Source organism: Heterodontus francisci, chromosome 7 (assembly GCF_036365525.1).
Source record: "Heterodontus francisci isolate sHetFra1 chromosome 7, sHetFra1.hap1, whole genome shotgun sequence".
NCBI lineage: Eukaryota > Metazoa > Chordata > Chondrichthyes > Heterodontiformes > Heterodontidae > Heterodontus > Heterodontus francisci.
In genome coordinates this window covers 91,132,391-91,149,220 of record NC_090377.1, presented here as the reverse complement: position 1 = coordinate 91,149,220, position 16,830 = coordinate 91,132,391, and the positions used below count along the sequence as shown (strand labels likewise).

General features: G+C 42.5%; 1 protein-coding gene across 1 annotated transcript in view; it reads left to right on the top strand.

Moving 5' to 3' along the window:
* The window catches only part of hibch (3-hydroxyisobutyryl-CoA hydrolase), a 135,682-nt gene that overhangs the window by 64,579 nt on the left and 54,273 nt on the right, over positions 1-16,830 (top strand). Inside the window, exon 7 of the mRNA XM_068035636.1 lies at positions 4,512-4,590. Coding sequence (XP_067891737.1) covers positions 4,512-4,590 — 79 coding nt within the window. The remainder of the gene's footprint in view (positions 1-4,511; positions 4,591-16,830) is intronic.

Sequence of the window (16,830 nt, the reverse complement as noted above, 5' to 3'; positions counted from 1 at the left end):
ATGGTACCAAATATAATTTGCTGCATAAACACACAGGAACCATAAACTGTGATCAAATAACGCAACTGTTTTGTTTTCACAAGATTTATCTTTCAATAATATACCTTGATGAATGCTTGAAGGTAATTCATTTGCTGACCTTTTGTATGCAAGCCTGCCCATGTTATGATTACCCTTAAGCAATCTGACAAGTTTATAGATGTAGTGACTAATAGCATAATGTTCAAATTCATGAGAACTCACTCACTAAACATGTTTATTGGAAAAGGAGGACGACATTTAGGAGTGAGCACCAGAATAGTGTTGGTGCCATTTTCTTGCAGTTTATCTGGAAAATCTGTCTGGTAGACTATGTGTCTATGTTATGAATACCACATTTCAGGTGATTTGTGGTCGAGTTCTACAAAATTGCATAACTTTTTAGCTCATTTTTCCCCCCATAAATATCAGGCTTCTTTGGCTTTTGCATCTGATTTTTTACTATAATTGTGCACTCTGTGATCAGTTGACATTTTGTTATAGTTCCATTCTTAGATTCCTGAATGGTCATTTATGAATATTCATTTTCAGAATAAAGGCAGGATGCTTCAACGTGTTTGTGTTGCACTCACCCAATGACTTGGGCAAATACATTGCCTGGTGAAGTAATGAGCCCTGTGGTCCAGGTTCAGTACCTAGCTTGCATTGTTAGAGTGGTGGAGGTGCTTCAATAGGCTTCAAAAAGTCTTCACTGGAGTGTAGAAGAATTGAGGTAATTATTCTGTAACCTGTGTTGGGTTGTGTCTACTCAAACATACGCCTCTGTGTATGTGATCCTTGAGGACAGGATTGGGCTGAGCTTCCATGTTGTTTCCTTTCCTTTTTTCCTTCCTCCCTCATTCTTTCCTACCTGTATTCTCCTTCCTCCATCATAATCCAATGGGTAAATGACTTGCAATCATGATCATGACATATGAAAAATAACCCTTGGGTGAGATAGTGGAGATCTCCTGATGTTTATGGAACAGCCACCAAGCAGACTCATATATTCACAGGAGAAAACTGGGGAGGCAAAGGGTTCCTGTGTTAATAATTGAAAGAAAGAACAAGTTTGCACTTATATAGTGCCTTTCATGACCTTGAAGTCCCAAAATGTTTACAGCCAATGAAACACTTCTGAAGTGTAGTCACTGTTATGGATGAAACATGGTAACCAATTTGTGCACAGCAAGGCCACAAACAGCAATGTGATAATGACCAGATGATCTGTTTTTGTGATGCTGTTTGAGAGATAAATATTGGCCAGGACACCAGGGATAACTCCCCTGCACTTCTTGGAAATAGTACATGCACCTGAAAGCAGAAACAGTCCTTGGTTTAATGGTACCTCTGTAAGCCCTTTTTTTTTGTTAAACAGTGTCTTCCCATTTGCCAGCAGGTAAAGCACTGTAATGAAGCTCTGCAAAACCTAAGTAAGCCAATCCTACTTTTAAGGGTAGCACCTCCCAGAGCTGCCAATCGTTGAAATTAATTGATCTGGTGAGAACTTCCCCTTTACCGCTCTCATATCACTACTAGAGACCCCACAAAAAGTTGAGCCTTATTTAATGAGTTTTTAACACTAATCTGTGTCGTAACTAGTGGTGGACGACCACTCTGGCCCTGAAAAAAGTGGAACGTTGTTAAATCCGCCATTATGATTAATTACTAGATTTTTAAATTAATTAACAAAGATTTTTTTTAAAGTTTGTTCATGATTTTTCAGCTTCTACCTTAATGTCCCGATTTTTATTTCTCTCTAATTTTTTTCAAAAGTGGGTTGATTATTAGTGCTTTTCATTTCCTGGTTGGCTTGCAGTGGAAATTCTTTAATGTGATTGGCTGCTTGGACAGCTTGATGACATTACTGCAGCTTGACTTTGGGAATCCCCATTAAACAGCGCTACAATCAGTTGCACATCGAGTGCAGTAAAGTTCTCGCCACAGAGATGTGCTGAACGGCGTCAGTTCACTGTTGATCGCAAATTACTGGCCATCATAAACTATTTTTGTTTAATAATGTCACGTGTTTTATTAAGTCAGATTAGTTTCTCCAATACCAAATGTGGGTGTCAACAATCTGTCGTAGAAAACATTTGGGTGGGATAAAGGCAGGCAGGAATACCCACTGGGAACTGGCTTTCCCCGCCCCCCTCTATTTCCTATAGACTGACCACTGGTTTAAGTGGGATAGTGGAATCCCTTCCATCTGGAAAACTGATACAATTGGCTGACATTTCATTCGGCTATGTGACTGTTCTATTTGCATGCCGGAAGGACAAGTGAGTCTCGCAGCTGAGCGTTTTGTTTCCTGCTTCTCCTACTTAACGATCTCGTCAGTGGACCAGAAATCCAGTCAGTTGCGAGTCTTGGCTGCTCTACCAGCGCTCCAGGCAACTGAGTCTTGCTGATGGAAATGCTGCTGGGCTGGGAAAATTGCGGATGGAACAGTCTTCAGTTTCAGGATGATCCGTTGAGCAAGGTGTCCTGATCAACTGCTACTGTATTTGAAAATAATGTCGTTAAATCAGCATAAATTTTTCCGGATTGATGAAATAAAACTTCTGACAAAATCTAATGACACAGCACTGGTTTAAAAAAAATCCTCCTGGATTTAACAACAAGAGCAAACATCAAAGCCAAGTTGAATTGTGGTGCAAATGTGCAATACTGAGGGAGTGCTGCATTGTTAGTGCTGAGATGTTACAGAAGCAGAAGGTCTCGTGGCGCCATTAGAAGAAGAGCAAGGTTTCTGTCTATGCCTCGACCAATATTCATCCCTCAATTAACATCACCAAAATCAGATTAACTAGTCATTCATTCATTCACTTGCTATTTCTGGAACCTTGATGCATGTAAATTGGTTGCTGTCCTTATCCAGCCAACAACAGTGATCGAACTTCACAAGTATGTCACTGTTTGTAAAGTGCTTTGGCATATTCCGAGGGTACAAGGTGCTTATTTAGTCACTTTTAGCTGCTGTAAAAATAGGGCATTGGTTTTGCTCTTTGTGCATCTTTCTTCTTTGCGCAGGTACACAGTGTTCAGAGGGTTACAGGATACTTATGGATGAGGAGGACTCTTGGTTCACCTCAGTTCGTCGCTCCAGAAAGACCCCAGAGACTCCCCCCCCCCCCCCGCAACCACCACCACTGCATCTAACTGTTTTTGCATCTAAGTGATTCTATGGATTTGACCTCTATCTGGCAGTTATGATCCCGTGGAAATCAACAAACCAAAAGAACTGAATTTACCGAATGACCCCAATAAAAAAACAAATGGGCAAGATTTCACCTTTATAACTTTTACTTTAACAATTGAACCAAAATTTACATAAATTAAACATGAATTAACAGACAAATCACAGTCAATATATATTTTCCAAATTGCATGTTAACTATCAGATACAACAAAGATAGATCTCATGGATTTACTGGGCAGTCCAAGAAGCACATATGGCACCAATCACAGCCACAAAGTTCTTCAAAGGTCAGAACTTACTCAGGTAGATCTCCTCCAGATCCTGTCTTCCAAGATGCAGCCACCAAGTCTCATCCAACAGCAGTGTCCCTTCAATCCCAAACTCCATGGGTATAGTTTCCATTAAAAACGGCGCACTAATCTGGAACCTCCTCAGCTCTGCTCACGACACTCTTGATTGCGTGGATCCACCAGTATTTCTTTAAGTAACTGAAAATAGCTGCAGCAACTTGTATTTGCCAATGGCCAGCTCCCAGATTCAGCTTCCACTTTCTGCAGCCTGCCTGCACACACACTGTCTGCAGCATGCTTGAACTCTGCAATCTTGTGATCGGGAGATGACTCTGTCTCTTATCTGGCTGCAACCAGTTCTGTCTCTCCAGAGCCCTGAAGTTTCTTTTGGTTTCACATTTAAGTTAGGGACTGTCAAAAAAAAAAAAAAAAAAATTTGAAACCAGAGTCAGTGCACCTAACAGAACATTCAAGAAGTCATCTGTTCAGATAACAGTTTGGACTCGTTCTTCCCAATGGTCTCACAAACCATGGACTCCATTACACAGTCCATTGCAAGGGATGATCACTCCCTGCAGGAATTTCCTTACATTGGTCCTGACTTTTGCTTTCAATAGATCGAACCTGCATTCTGATCTCTTTCCACACTTTCTGGAAATGCAGATCTGAGTGATGATGTAATCATGCTTGTCTGTAATGACTGTCATGGTCAAACATCCCTGGTTGTTTAGGTTCCAATAAAGAATTGATCACTTGGCCAATCTACTGGCGAGCTGTTGGATTGCCCTTCTTGCCTCCTTTGAAGTGTCTTAAAACTGCAGTTGCTGCCTTCGGGGGGACAGGGGGTTGGTGAGGGTTAAAGGGGCAAGAAACTATTAATGTATTGACTGCAGACTGAATAAGTGTTTGCTGTAGTACAGTTAGATTCTCAATACAAGGCCACAGGTTGGTCTTATTGTACTTGTGGCTGCCATTAATTATGACTTTCACTTTCTTTTCAGGGTGTTGGCTTGTCAGTGCATGGGCACTTCCGGGTGGCAACAGAAAAAACGTTATTTGCTATGCCAGAGACAGGAATAGGTAAAACTCAATCTGTTCACAATGTTTAATATATCAAAGATTTCTGTGTGTTCGTGCATTTACTTCTGTAATATATATAGTCATGCAGGCCCCCAATTTTGTCATTGGACATTGATTTTAAACTTGCTGGGAAAAAGAGAAGGCCTGTTACAAGGGCTGCCAGACACTTAACCGAAACACATTTGCATAACACAGTGCTTATGGAGGCAAAAGGACCATCCCCTGACACATTCAACCCATAATGGATTTTTGATCACCAGACATTGAAGCTGTAAGGAAGAGCATTCCAGAGACTGCTAAAGTGATACAATCCACAGAAGCCAGGACTGGGTAAACCAGCTGGTCACATGACTAACTGGCTGGTCCAGGGTTTTTTTGAACTAACCACAGAGTTTTTGAACTCAGAAAGACTGTTTGCTCCTGGAATGAGAAGACCTGTCTGTTCCCATCTCTTTCTCACAAGTCTCTGGACCCACTGAGGGCACATGAACTTCGAGAGAAAAGTTTCTTAGATTGAACAAGGTTTAAGAAGAATACTGAGCCCCAACAAAAAGCAAGGCCTACCTACAATCGAGAACTTTACAGCGAGCTTGTAAACCAAAACCATCTTCAGATATTGCCTCAAACTTTTCTACTTTATTTCTTCTGCTCTTTTCATTCTCTATCTGCATGTGTGTATTGTGTACGCATGCTAGCATGGTGGCGTCATGTATCCGTAGGCGTTAACCGAATTAGAGTTTAAATTTAATAAAGTTCAACCTTTTTTCTTTAAACCTAAGAAAACTTGTTTGGCTGGTTTCTTTGCCTTATAATTGGAAGTTAGTGAACAAGGATTCACTAAGGGAGAGCTTAAAAAGAACCCAGTGTGTTTAAAATTAAACTCTGTTACGGTAAGACCAGCTGAAGGCTGAGGGAACCCTAGACCCCTTTCTCACCTGGTCGTAACAGAGTCACAGAGTCATTTATGGCACAGAAGGAGGCCATTCAGCCCATTGAGTCCAGGCCAGATCTCCATGGAGCTTTGCTGTCAGTCCCACTCCCCGGCTCGATCCCCGTAGCCCTGCAAGTCTGTTTCTCTCAGGTGACCATCCAGTTTCCTCTTGAAGTCATTGATTGATTGTTTCTGCTATATATATATATATATATATATATATCTACATATATATCTAGCAAAGACTTTCCAAGGGGAGAGCCAATTGTGCAACAGCCCCAACAAACAAATTTCTCTGCAGCACCTGTGGAAGAGCCTGTCACTCCAGAATTGGCCTTTATAGCCACTCCAGGCGCTGCTTCACAAACCACTGACCACCTCCAGGCGCGTATCCATTGTCTCTCGAGATAAGGAGGCCCAAAAGAAGAAAGAAAAAGAATATATATCTACATATATATATAGTTATGACCAGGTGAGAAGGCGTCTAGGGGTTCCCTCTCAGTCTTTGCCTGGTTTAACTGTAACCGGGTTTAATTTTAAAAGCACCATGTTTTTGTCTTCCCCTCAGTGAATCCTTGTTCACTGCTCCAAATGTAAGGCAAAGAAATCAATTCAGACAGGTTTTCTTAGATTTTAAACAAGAAAGGTAGAAGTGTATTAATCTTAAACTCTAATCCGATTACCAGCTACGAATATGTGACACGACCACGCTAGCATGCATACACGATAAACACACGCAGATAGAGACCGAAAAGTAGAAAAGAATAAAGGCGGAAAGTTTGAGGCAATAGATGGGTTTCTATTTTACTGTCCTTTGATTTTGCTGTGAAGTCTTTGGTTGCTGGTCAGACTTGCATTTCATTGGGGCCCAGTGCACGCTTCAACTTGCTTCAAGGTCGGAGTCTTTTATCTCGAGGTTTACGTGTCTTCTGTGGGTCCGGTGCCTTGGGAGAAAGCGAGGGAGAGAGAGGCTTCCTTGCTCCAGGTTCCAGTTCAAACAGCCTTCTGCCTTTCTCTTTGGCACAATTCAAAAAGCCCCAGGTTGTCCAGCAGGTTAGTCATGTGACCACTTCTGTTTGTGGACTCTGCCATCTTAGCAGTAATCCTGGAATGTGAGTGTCCTCGCCTTCAATATCTGGTCACCCCAGCCCATTTTGGGTTAAGTGGCCCAGGGAATAGTCCTTTGTCCCTCCTTTGTCTCTCCAAGCACTGTGTTGGTTGGAAAAATATTTGCATACTAATTATCTGGTGACTTCTTTTTTTAATAAGTCCTTTCTTCACTCCAGCAACAGCAATGTACATCTGACAAAATTAATATGCCGCATTCTTGGCAGGTGGGGGTCTGCATGACAAAATATATATATATATATATATATATATATATATGTATTTACCAAAATACACTTTGAAACTTCCAGAAGAACTTACATTTGTCACTTAAAGTTCTTACAGGTGTATTCTTCTGTAAATGTGTTGTATTTATTCAACCAGGATGGGTGTGTTTTGTAAAATACTAGTGAGTCTCTTGTGGTTTTGTTCATGGGTGCTGTGAGGAAGACTGTGACACGTTGGTAGAAGGGACATTGCTATATCAAATCTCCAAATACACAGGCATTTAAAGTGAGGTCAGTGTGCTAGCTAAAGTTCTACCCTGTCTCAGGGTGGAACTCTTTCTCTGCATGTCAGATAGACAGCATTATCAGATTTTTTTTTCTCTGTGGTTCCTCATGACCGCATCCCTGTGAATCATAGTCGCAAAGTTTTGGGCCAAGTTATCTCTATCTAACCCTCAAATAGGTTCAGCATACAATGTCTACCAACACTGAATAATACACTAGCTATAGACTTGTTGTACCTACACAAATCTTTGAAAATGATGGGACGAATTGAGAAGGCTGTTTTTTTTTTAAAAAAAAAGCATTTTTAAAAATTATTTCATGGGATATGTGTGTCTCTGGCAAGGCCAGCTTTGTTGCCCATCCTTAATTGCCCTTGACAACTGAGTGGCTTGCTAGGCCATTTCAGAGGGCAGTTCAGAGTCAACCACATTGCTGTTGGTCTGGAGTCGCATGTAGGCCAGACCAGGTAAGGACAGCAGATTTCCTCCCCTAAAGGACATTAGTGAACCAGATGGGTTTTTACGACAATCGATAATTTCATAGCACCATTACTGAGACTAGCTTACAATTCCAGATTTTTATTAATTAATTGAATTCAAATTCCACCGTAGTGGGAATTGAAGCAGTGTCCCCAGGACATTAGCCTGGTCCCCTGGATTACTAGTCCAGTGGCATTACCACAACGCCATGGGATCCTTGACTTTATAAACCGAGGCAAAGGCTCCCGATACTTGTAGGGAGGGTTTGAGGGAGCGTGGTAGTGGGGAGCGAACCTGGAGAGGTGGGGGCCCTGTCAAAGGTAACATAGGAATACACTGTAATTTTCTTCTTCTGTTTGCCATCCAGTGGCCAGCCAGATTGACAGATTGCCAACTGCTGGGTGAGAAAACAGTTGCTTGAGGCCAAGAGAGCCTAGCCATGGCAAAGAAGGGAGGGATGGGTTGGGCTTGGTGAAGATGGGTAGACCCCGGCAATGACTAGGGAAAAATTGATGTGCGAGGAAGTCATCTGATTGCGGCTGTGAGCAGAGGCTGTGATCAGCAGAGGGGAGGCCAAAGGCTTCTTTGAGGGGCCAGGGGGACCATTCTGTCACTCTAGCCCACAAGGAGTAATTAAAAAGTGCTAACCTGCTGGAGCTGGCTGCTCTTGGTTCCGTTTTGCTGCCTAGTTTGCTGAGCCCTGGGAAATCGGACTGCCAGCTGTTAAATTTAAATCAGGCTCCCATCAGCACTGTAGGAGCCTGATTCAAATATGAGAATGAAGTGTTCCACCTCTCCACAACAAGACACAAGCATCCCACACAACATGCTGTCGTAGAATTGGCGACAGATGCTTATGCAACTTTTGCATTTCAAGTCCCATTCTCTACCCTCTCCCATCCATCATGGGGTGTTAATATTGAGGCCATAGAGAACAAAATGAAAGAAGTTATGCTAAACCTTTATAACTCACTGGTTAGACCCCAGCTGGACCTTTTTGTGTCCAATTCTGGGCCCTGCACTTTAGTTAGGATGTCAAGGCCTTAAGAGAGGTACAGAGGAGCTCTACCAGAATGGCATCAAGGATGTGGTATTAGGGATCTGGGTCTTCAGTTTCGTGGGGAGACCAGAAAAGCTTGGACTCGTTTCCAAAGTAGAGTGCGAGGTAGCTGCGGGAGTCAGTGAGCTTATATTGGTGGGCAGCCTGTCTTGGAAGTTGAGGAACCCAACCTGCACATCGGTGACAGGTTAATGCTTAGTAAGTACTGTAAGATTAGGTGGGATGTTGACTAGCTTTTGACTCGCAAGGTACAAACTCTGGTTTCTTAATCAAGATAGAGAGTTTATTAAGTATAGCAAGAATATACAAGCAATACTTAACCAACGGCAGTAGTTATACAGCAGGATCTAGAGTGTCCTTGGTCCTTGCCTTCCGAGCTGCTGTGGCGCCGTCTTCTTTCTTGAGGTGTTCTGTTGACTGTAGATTGGTTTCTTCTTGAATTGACGCGCACCGAGTTGTCCCAGCACCTGCCATTTATGACCCCCTCTGAAGGTTCCTTCAAAACTAGGTTATAGTCCACCTTAACCCTTTGGTCAGGTTTAACCTCACCTTCTGTATGTTGTCTCTTTTTGATTAGTTTATAGTAATCAGATTACAGCAGATATGACCCTACCCTCTGTACATTGTCTCTGCAGACAGCTTGATGGCCCAGTCATTGTCACACAATGGGGAATGTTTGCTGTCAATTCAAGTCTTGAATGGTCTCTGAATATCTTTATTTGGATTACCATCCTTTGTGAGCCCTATCCCTTATTGTGACTGAGTCTGTCTTGGTTTGAAATGCAGAATGGGCATCTGGTCTCAAAGCAACGCTACTCCTGGTATGGTTGTACAAATACTCTCTCTCACCTGCTCCCCACTACAGTTTACCAATATACATTTCATATTTAACAACATGATTCTAAACACAAGGTCCACAACTTAGTTCTAATACATTGAGATATATATATATATTCCCGAGCATAACTGCAACATCATGTGAAATCATTCTGATTTAAAACATAGTGTCTCGTGAGTTTTATCAGACCTCTTCTTTGGTTCCGAAGAAGGGTCACTGACCCGAAACGTTAACTCTGCTTCTCTTTCCACAGATGCTGCCAGACCTGCTGAGTGAATCCAGCATTTCTTGTTTTTGTCTCTTCTTTGGCCTCCTTGTCTCGAGAGACAATGGGTAAGCGCCTGGAGGTGGTCAGTGGTTTGTGAAGCAGCGCCTGGAGTGGCTGTAAAGGCCAATTCCAGAGTGACAGACTCTTCCACAGGTGCTACAGATAAAATTGGTTGTCTGGGCTGTTACACAGTTGGCTCTCCCCTTGCGCCTCTGTCTTTTTTCCTGCCAACTGCTAAGTCTCTTCGACTCGCCACACTTTAGCCCTGCCTTTATGGCCTTTATCAGACCATAACTTATATATTCACCCAACAGATAAAACATGGCAGATGTTCCTACAGAATTGCATGATAGCATTATTGATTGTTCCCGCATCACTTAGCTGATCATTGTGAGTAGGCTGATGGGGCAGTAATTGGCCAGGTTGAATTTATTCTGCTTTTTGTGGACAGGACATACTTGGGCACTGCCAGGGTGCAGTGGAACAGCTTAGCTATTCACGGCTAGTCCTGGAGCACAGGTCTTCAGCACTACAGCCAGGATATTGTCAGGGCCCATGGCCTTTGCTGGGTCCAGTGTTCTCAGCCGTTAATGTTACGTGGAGTGAATTGAATTGGCTTGCCTTCCCTATAGATCATTAGTGAATGAACCGGTTGGGTTTTTATGACAGCCAACAGCTTCATTCACTTTTATGCTATCAGCTTTTTACTTTTACTCGTGCAGTAACATAATTACTACACTAAAGTACTCTTGTGCAATTGGATATCGTGTGCATGGACTTTAGGAAAGCCTTTGACAAAGCAGTGCACAGAAAATTACTAGAGAAGAGTAAAGGGTATGGAATTGGAATGTGGATAACAAAATCGATTACAAATTGGTTAAATTAAAATTAAACTTCTGGGTGGGTGATGTCTGTCTTTTGGGGAAACATTGTGTTCAAAAAAAATTGCTACTGTTAAAATGTTCAAGAAATGGGATCTCTGAGAGAGCAGTGACTTTAATTTATAATCTCCATATTGAGAGAGACAAAACCATTATGAAATTAATGTAATAAAGGTGGGGCATAAAAAAGAAATTTCTGATGGCTGAATGACAGCATTTTAATGTCTTTAAGCATTCGGAGGAATTTTAGATTGAATCCCAACGTAATCCCCTCCTCTATAAAAGATTGCGTTGTATTCTGAGAAATCTATGAATAATGATTTGTGGTTTGAGGCCTGTTCTATGGTTTCATATTGTTCTTCAAAGTTTAAAGAATTCAATGTTAGAATCTGAGCACATTGCATTTTAGTTAACATTCTTCCATAAAAACTAGCCACATTGACAGATGCCAAAATTATTGCAAGTTAAAATACAATATATATTTAACAGAAATCTAAATTCTATTTCTCCTACATTAACAACAAAAAACAATTCCACAAGCTTCAGAAAGAAATGCTTATGTCTTACAATTTTCCAAATGTGCTGAATGGAGATAGGAAATGAGTAGCTGATGATCCATTATTCAATTTTTCTGCTTTTATGGACTCTGGAATTAACAAAAGCTTATTTGATTTTGGCGCGTGACTCACATTTTAATCAACATTGTCAGTTGCTTCTCGGTGCTGTTCCTTTCTCCTATTAAAGTTTTAAATGGTGATGTAGACCCAGTAATATTGGCTGTCCTAGTTTGAACTTTCTGAAGAGTTTTCCTTCAAAAAAATTAAATCTAAAGTTCAGGTTGGGTTTTAGCATACACAGCTTAATGGATTTATTTTATAACATTGTCTTTCTTAATGCAGCTTAGCCCCGTGTAGCAGACCAATACAGCTGAAACCTGATAAAGACATTATTGGTTTGGCAGGATCTTTAGTGCTTCAATTAGAAAAATACTTATAACTGGGAATCATTCATTTTGCATCTGAATTCCAAATGTCATAAAATACCATTAACCTCTTGGGTCAGAGGTTCCCAAACTTTACATATTGTGTACCCTCTTCCAGCATACAGGTTTAATATTTTAACTCCTTTAGTGCTCAAGCATTGTACAAGTTGTACAATTTATAATACACATATATAACTTAATGCCTTAATAGTGCTACTCGCCATTAATTTGATGGCTGAGGTTGCTTGTTTGTGCATAGGCGCATAATGTTTAGAGTGTTGGTGATAGTTTGAGTCATAAGTTGCTTTCTATGCAAAGGTGCTGACAATACTTTGGATTTTCACCACTCAGTGGAATGAAATCACTTTCACAAAGGTAAGTTGCAGCAAAAGTTATCAATGCCTTGACAGCCCTGTCTGACAATTTGAGGAGCTCTGCTTGCATTTGGACTGAAAGCACTGCCAATTGCTTTTGTTGGAACTCCGTCTTGAGTCCGCCTTCAGTTGAGATGTCCAGCAGGTTCACTTGTTCTTTTATTGACAAGTCTTGCTGTATGGATAATGCAGGACCATTTGTGAAAGTATAGCAGACGAAGCTGTTTCCATTTCCCATTGAGAGAAAGTCCTCATCTAAATGCCTCACCTGTTCAGTGAGATGTTGCTTGATGTCACCTTTAACACTGTCCTGCAACTGCAGTTCGTTCATTATCAGGAATTCATGAATGTTTGGGAAAATTTCAGTGCAGTTTTCCTTCACAAAGTGAGTCCAGAATTCCAACTTTTTTTATCGTTGATTCAATTTTGTCTTGGACATTGAAAATTATTGCTCTCAGCCCTTGAAGGCGAGAGAATCTATCCGATAAATAGCCCAGCCATGAGAGCTAGGCCCTGTCATACAGACAGGGAATGGGTGGTCTGTAAAGAATAACTTGATCTCAAGGTGACAAAGATGTGTACCAAGACCTTGCCACATGACAGCCATTGAATTTCTGTGTGGAGCGATAGATTGACTACTTGTTTGCAGTGGAGTGCTGACTTGGGTTGCATTAGAGTGCTAAAGTGGAAGTTGTGTGACTGAGGAGGTTCGGTGAGGAGGGAGCAAAGAGCTCCTTTCATTTCCTCCCTGTCCTCAGAGTGAGGAGAGCCAAGAGTTTCCAAAGAGCACAGCTGACTGGTGAGTAAGTCCTGGTGAGTATTTTTCAAACTGGATTGAATTGTGAGTCACTGTTTTAACAAGACTTAGTTGTTTTTTTAAAAATTATAATCTTATAAAGTTTTAAATTTAAAGGGTTTAGTCATGGCAGGAGAGCTTAAAGCCGTGGTTTGCTCCTCTTGCTGCATGTGGGAATCCGGGAACATTTCCAGTCCCCGTGACCAGCATGTGTGCAGGAAGTGTGTCCAGCTGTAGCTCCTGGAAGCTCGGGTTTCAGAGCTGGAACGGCGGCTGGGAACACTGTGGAACACTGTGGAGAGCACGTATAGAGAGGTAGTTACACCGCAGCTGAAGGGACTTGAGGAAGGAAGGGAATGGGTGACCACCAGGCAGTCCAAGAGAAACAGGCAGGTAGTTCAAGAGTCCCCTGGGGTCCTGCTTGCAAATCGGTATTCCATTTTGGAATACTCCCTCCAGGGAGTGCGGACAGAGCCAAGCTTCTGGCACCGCAAGCAGCCTGTCTGCACAGGAAGGGGTAAAGTGAGGAATAGTAATAGGGGATTCTATAGTCAGGGGAACAGATAGGCGCTACTGTGGCCGTCAACTTGACTCCAGGATGGTGTGTTGCCTTCCTGGTGCCAGGGTCCGGGATGTCACTGAACAGCTGCAGGGCATCCTGAATGGGGAGGGTGATGAGGCAGAGGTCATGGTACATGTTGGTACCAATGACATAGGTAGAAAGAGGGATGAGGTCTTGCGTCAAGAATTCAGGGAGTTAGGCAGTAGAGTAAAAAGCAGGACCTCTCTGGTTGTAATCTCTGGATTACTCCCAGTGCCACGTGCTAGCGAGTATAGAAATAGGGGACTAGCACAGATCAACGCGTGGCTTAAGAGTTGGTGCAGGAGGAAGGGTTTTAGATTCCTGGACCACTGGGACCGTTGCTGTGCAAGGTGGGACCTGTACAAGTGGGACGGTCTACATCTGAACCAGAGAGGGACTAACATCCTTGCTGGCGATTTTGCTAGTGCTGTTGGGAAGAGTTTAAACTAATTTGCCAGGGGGAGGGGATGCAGACTCCGAGCAGAATAGGGACACAGCTAAACACAGGAAAGCGAACAAGTCAGAGAGAATACAGCGGAAGTAAGTTTCAAGGGAGTAAGACCAGGATGGAAGGCCTCTACTTTAATGCCAGGAGTATTGCAGGTAAAACGGATGAGTTAAGGGCAAGGATTGACACGTGGAATTGTGATATAGTAGCCATCACGGAGACATGGTTGAGGGAGGGGCAGGATTGGCAGCTCAATATCCCGGGCTATAGAATCTTCAGGCGAGACAGAGGAGGGGGCATTGCAATATTGGTTAAGGAGTCAGTTACTGCAGTAAGGAGAGATGATATCTTGGAGGGGGCATCAAATGAAGCTTTATGGGTAGAGTTTAGGAATAAAAAAGGGACAGCCACAGTGCTAGGTGTTTATTATAGAGCCCCAGATAGTCAGCGGGAAATTGAGGAGCAAATATGTGCGTAATTTGCAGAGGTGTGTAAAAATAATAGGGTAATTATATTCAGTGATTTCAACTTTCCCAACAATAATTGGGATAGTCATCGTGTTAAGGGCTTAGATGGATTGGAGTTCTTAAAATGTATACAGGAGAGCTTTTTAGCTCAATATGTAGTGGATCCAACAAGGGAGGGTGCAGTGTTGGACCTAATTCTGGGGAATGAAGCCGGACAGGTGGTTGATGTGTTGGTGGGAGAGCATTTTGGTGATAGTGACCACAACATGGTACAATTTAAGCTTGTTATGGAGAAAGAAATAGACAAGTTGCAAAAAAAGGTTTTGGATTGGGGGGGAGCAAATTTTAGTAAAATAAGGCAGGATCTGGCCAAGGTAGACTGGAAAGAGTTACTTGTTGGGAAATCTACAGAAGAGCAGTGGGGGGCATTCAAAAAGGAAATGGGGAGGGTACAGGCCCAACATGTTCCCTCTAGGGTAATAGATAGGAGCAACAAGCCCAGAGAACCATGGATGACCAGAAACATTCAGGGTACGATGAGAAGGAAAAGAGAGGCTTTTAGCAAATACAAGCAGAGCAAATCAATGGAAGCATTAGTGGAGTACAGAATGTGTAGGATGGAGCGTAAGAGAGCAATTAGGAGAGCAAAGAGAAAGCTCTGGCTGGTAAAAGTAGGGAAAATCCCAAGATATTCTATAAGTATATCAATGGGAAGAGGATAACCAGGGAAAGAGTAGGACCCTATGGGGACCAAGGGGAAAATTTGTGGGTGGAGCCAGAGGACATTGGTAGGGTGTTGAACGAATACCTCACATCTGTCTTCACCCAAGAGAATGAGGATGTAGATATGGAACTTAGAGAGAGAGAGACTGTGGGGTTCTTGAGCAAATTGTCCTAGGGAGTGACAAGGTATTGGAGGTTTTGGAAGGCTTAAAAGTGGACAAATCTCCAAGTCCAGGCAATTTGTGTCCCAGGATGCTGTGGGAGGCGAGGGTGGAGATTGCAGGGGCTCTGACCCTCATTTTTAATTTCTCTCTGGCCACAGGGGAGGTGCCAGAGGACTGGAGAACAGCTAATGTGGTCCCACTATTTAAGAAAGGTTGTAGAGATAAGCCAGGGAACTACAGGCCAGTGAGTCTCACGTCAGTGAGAAACTATTGGAGAAAATTCTGAAGGAGAGAATCTATCTCCACTTGGAGAGGCAAAATTTGATTAGGAATAGACAGCATGGCTTTGTCAGAGGGAGGTCATGCCTAACAAATTTGATTGAATTTTTTGAACATGTGATGTTGGATCCCATTAGTTACACAAAGAGAGATGAAGTCCGACTGTAGCTTTAAGAAACTTTATTGCAGTACTTCTTGGTTACATCATCAGCAAAGCAAACAACAACAACTCCTGGGCTCTTCTCTCCTCTCCTTTTTTGAGCAGGGAAATCAAGCCTTTCTTATCGTTCTTCATACACATCAGTGACACCCCTTTTATGTTCCCAATTGGTTTACAAATTTTGCAGTTTCTTGATGTCATGGCCTGATTGGGGTACTGCCTTGTCACCTTCCCCTCTAGCAGTTTCTCATCCCCCTATCTCCTTGGACCATTAGGCTGATTACTATACAATGGGCTACTATGAAGCAGCTTGCAGCTGTCCTGTTAGTTTTTGCTTGTTAGTCTACTTCTACTGATAATCTGTCTGTGCAGCCCTGAAACTATGAAGTCAATTCTGATAAGCTGTCTCTGCAGCTCTGAGGTTAGTTTGTTAGTAGTACATGATTGATTAATTATTTCACCTTAAATATCCCCATATTATTCTGTCCCCACATGTGACCAGGTGTGTAGATGAGGGTAGTGCAGTTGATGTAGTTTACATGGATTTCAGCAAAGCATTTGACAAGGTCTCACATGGGAGACTTCTCAAGAAAGCAAATGCACATGGGATACAATGTAATTTGATAAGGTGGATTCAAAATTGGCTTAGCTGTAGTAGACAGAGAGTGATGACAGACGGCTGTTTTAGTGACTGGAAGCCAGTGTCCAATGGCGTACCACAGGATCTGTGCTGGGTCCCCTATTGTTTGTCATTTATATAAACGACATAGATGACTATGTGGGGGGTAGGATCAGTAAGTTTGTGGATGACACAAAGATTGGCCGAGTGGTTAACAGTGAGGTGGAGTGTCTTAGGTTACAAGAAGATATAGACGGGATGGTCAAATGGGCAGAAAAGTGGCAGATGGAATTTAACCCTGAAAAGTGTGAGGTGATACACTTTGGAAGGAGTAATGGGAGACGGAAGTATTCAATGAATGGCCTGACACTGGGAAGTTCCGAGGAACAAAGGGATCTTGGCATGTTTGTCCATCGATCTCTGAAGGCAGAAGGGCAGGTTAATAGGGTGGTGTAAAAGGCATATGGGACACTTGCCTTTATCAATTGAGGCATGGATTACAAAAGCAGGGAGGTCATGTTGGAGTTGTACAGAACTTTGGTAAGGCCGCAGCTGGAGTACTGTGTGCA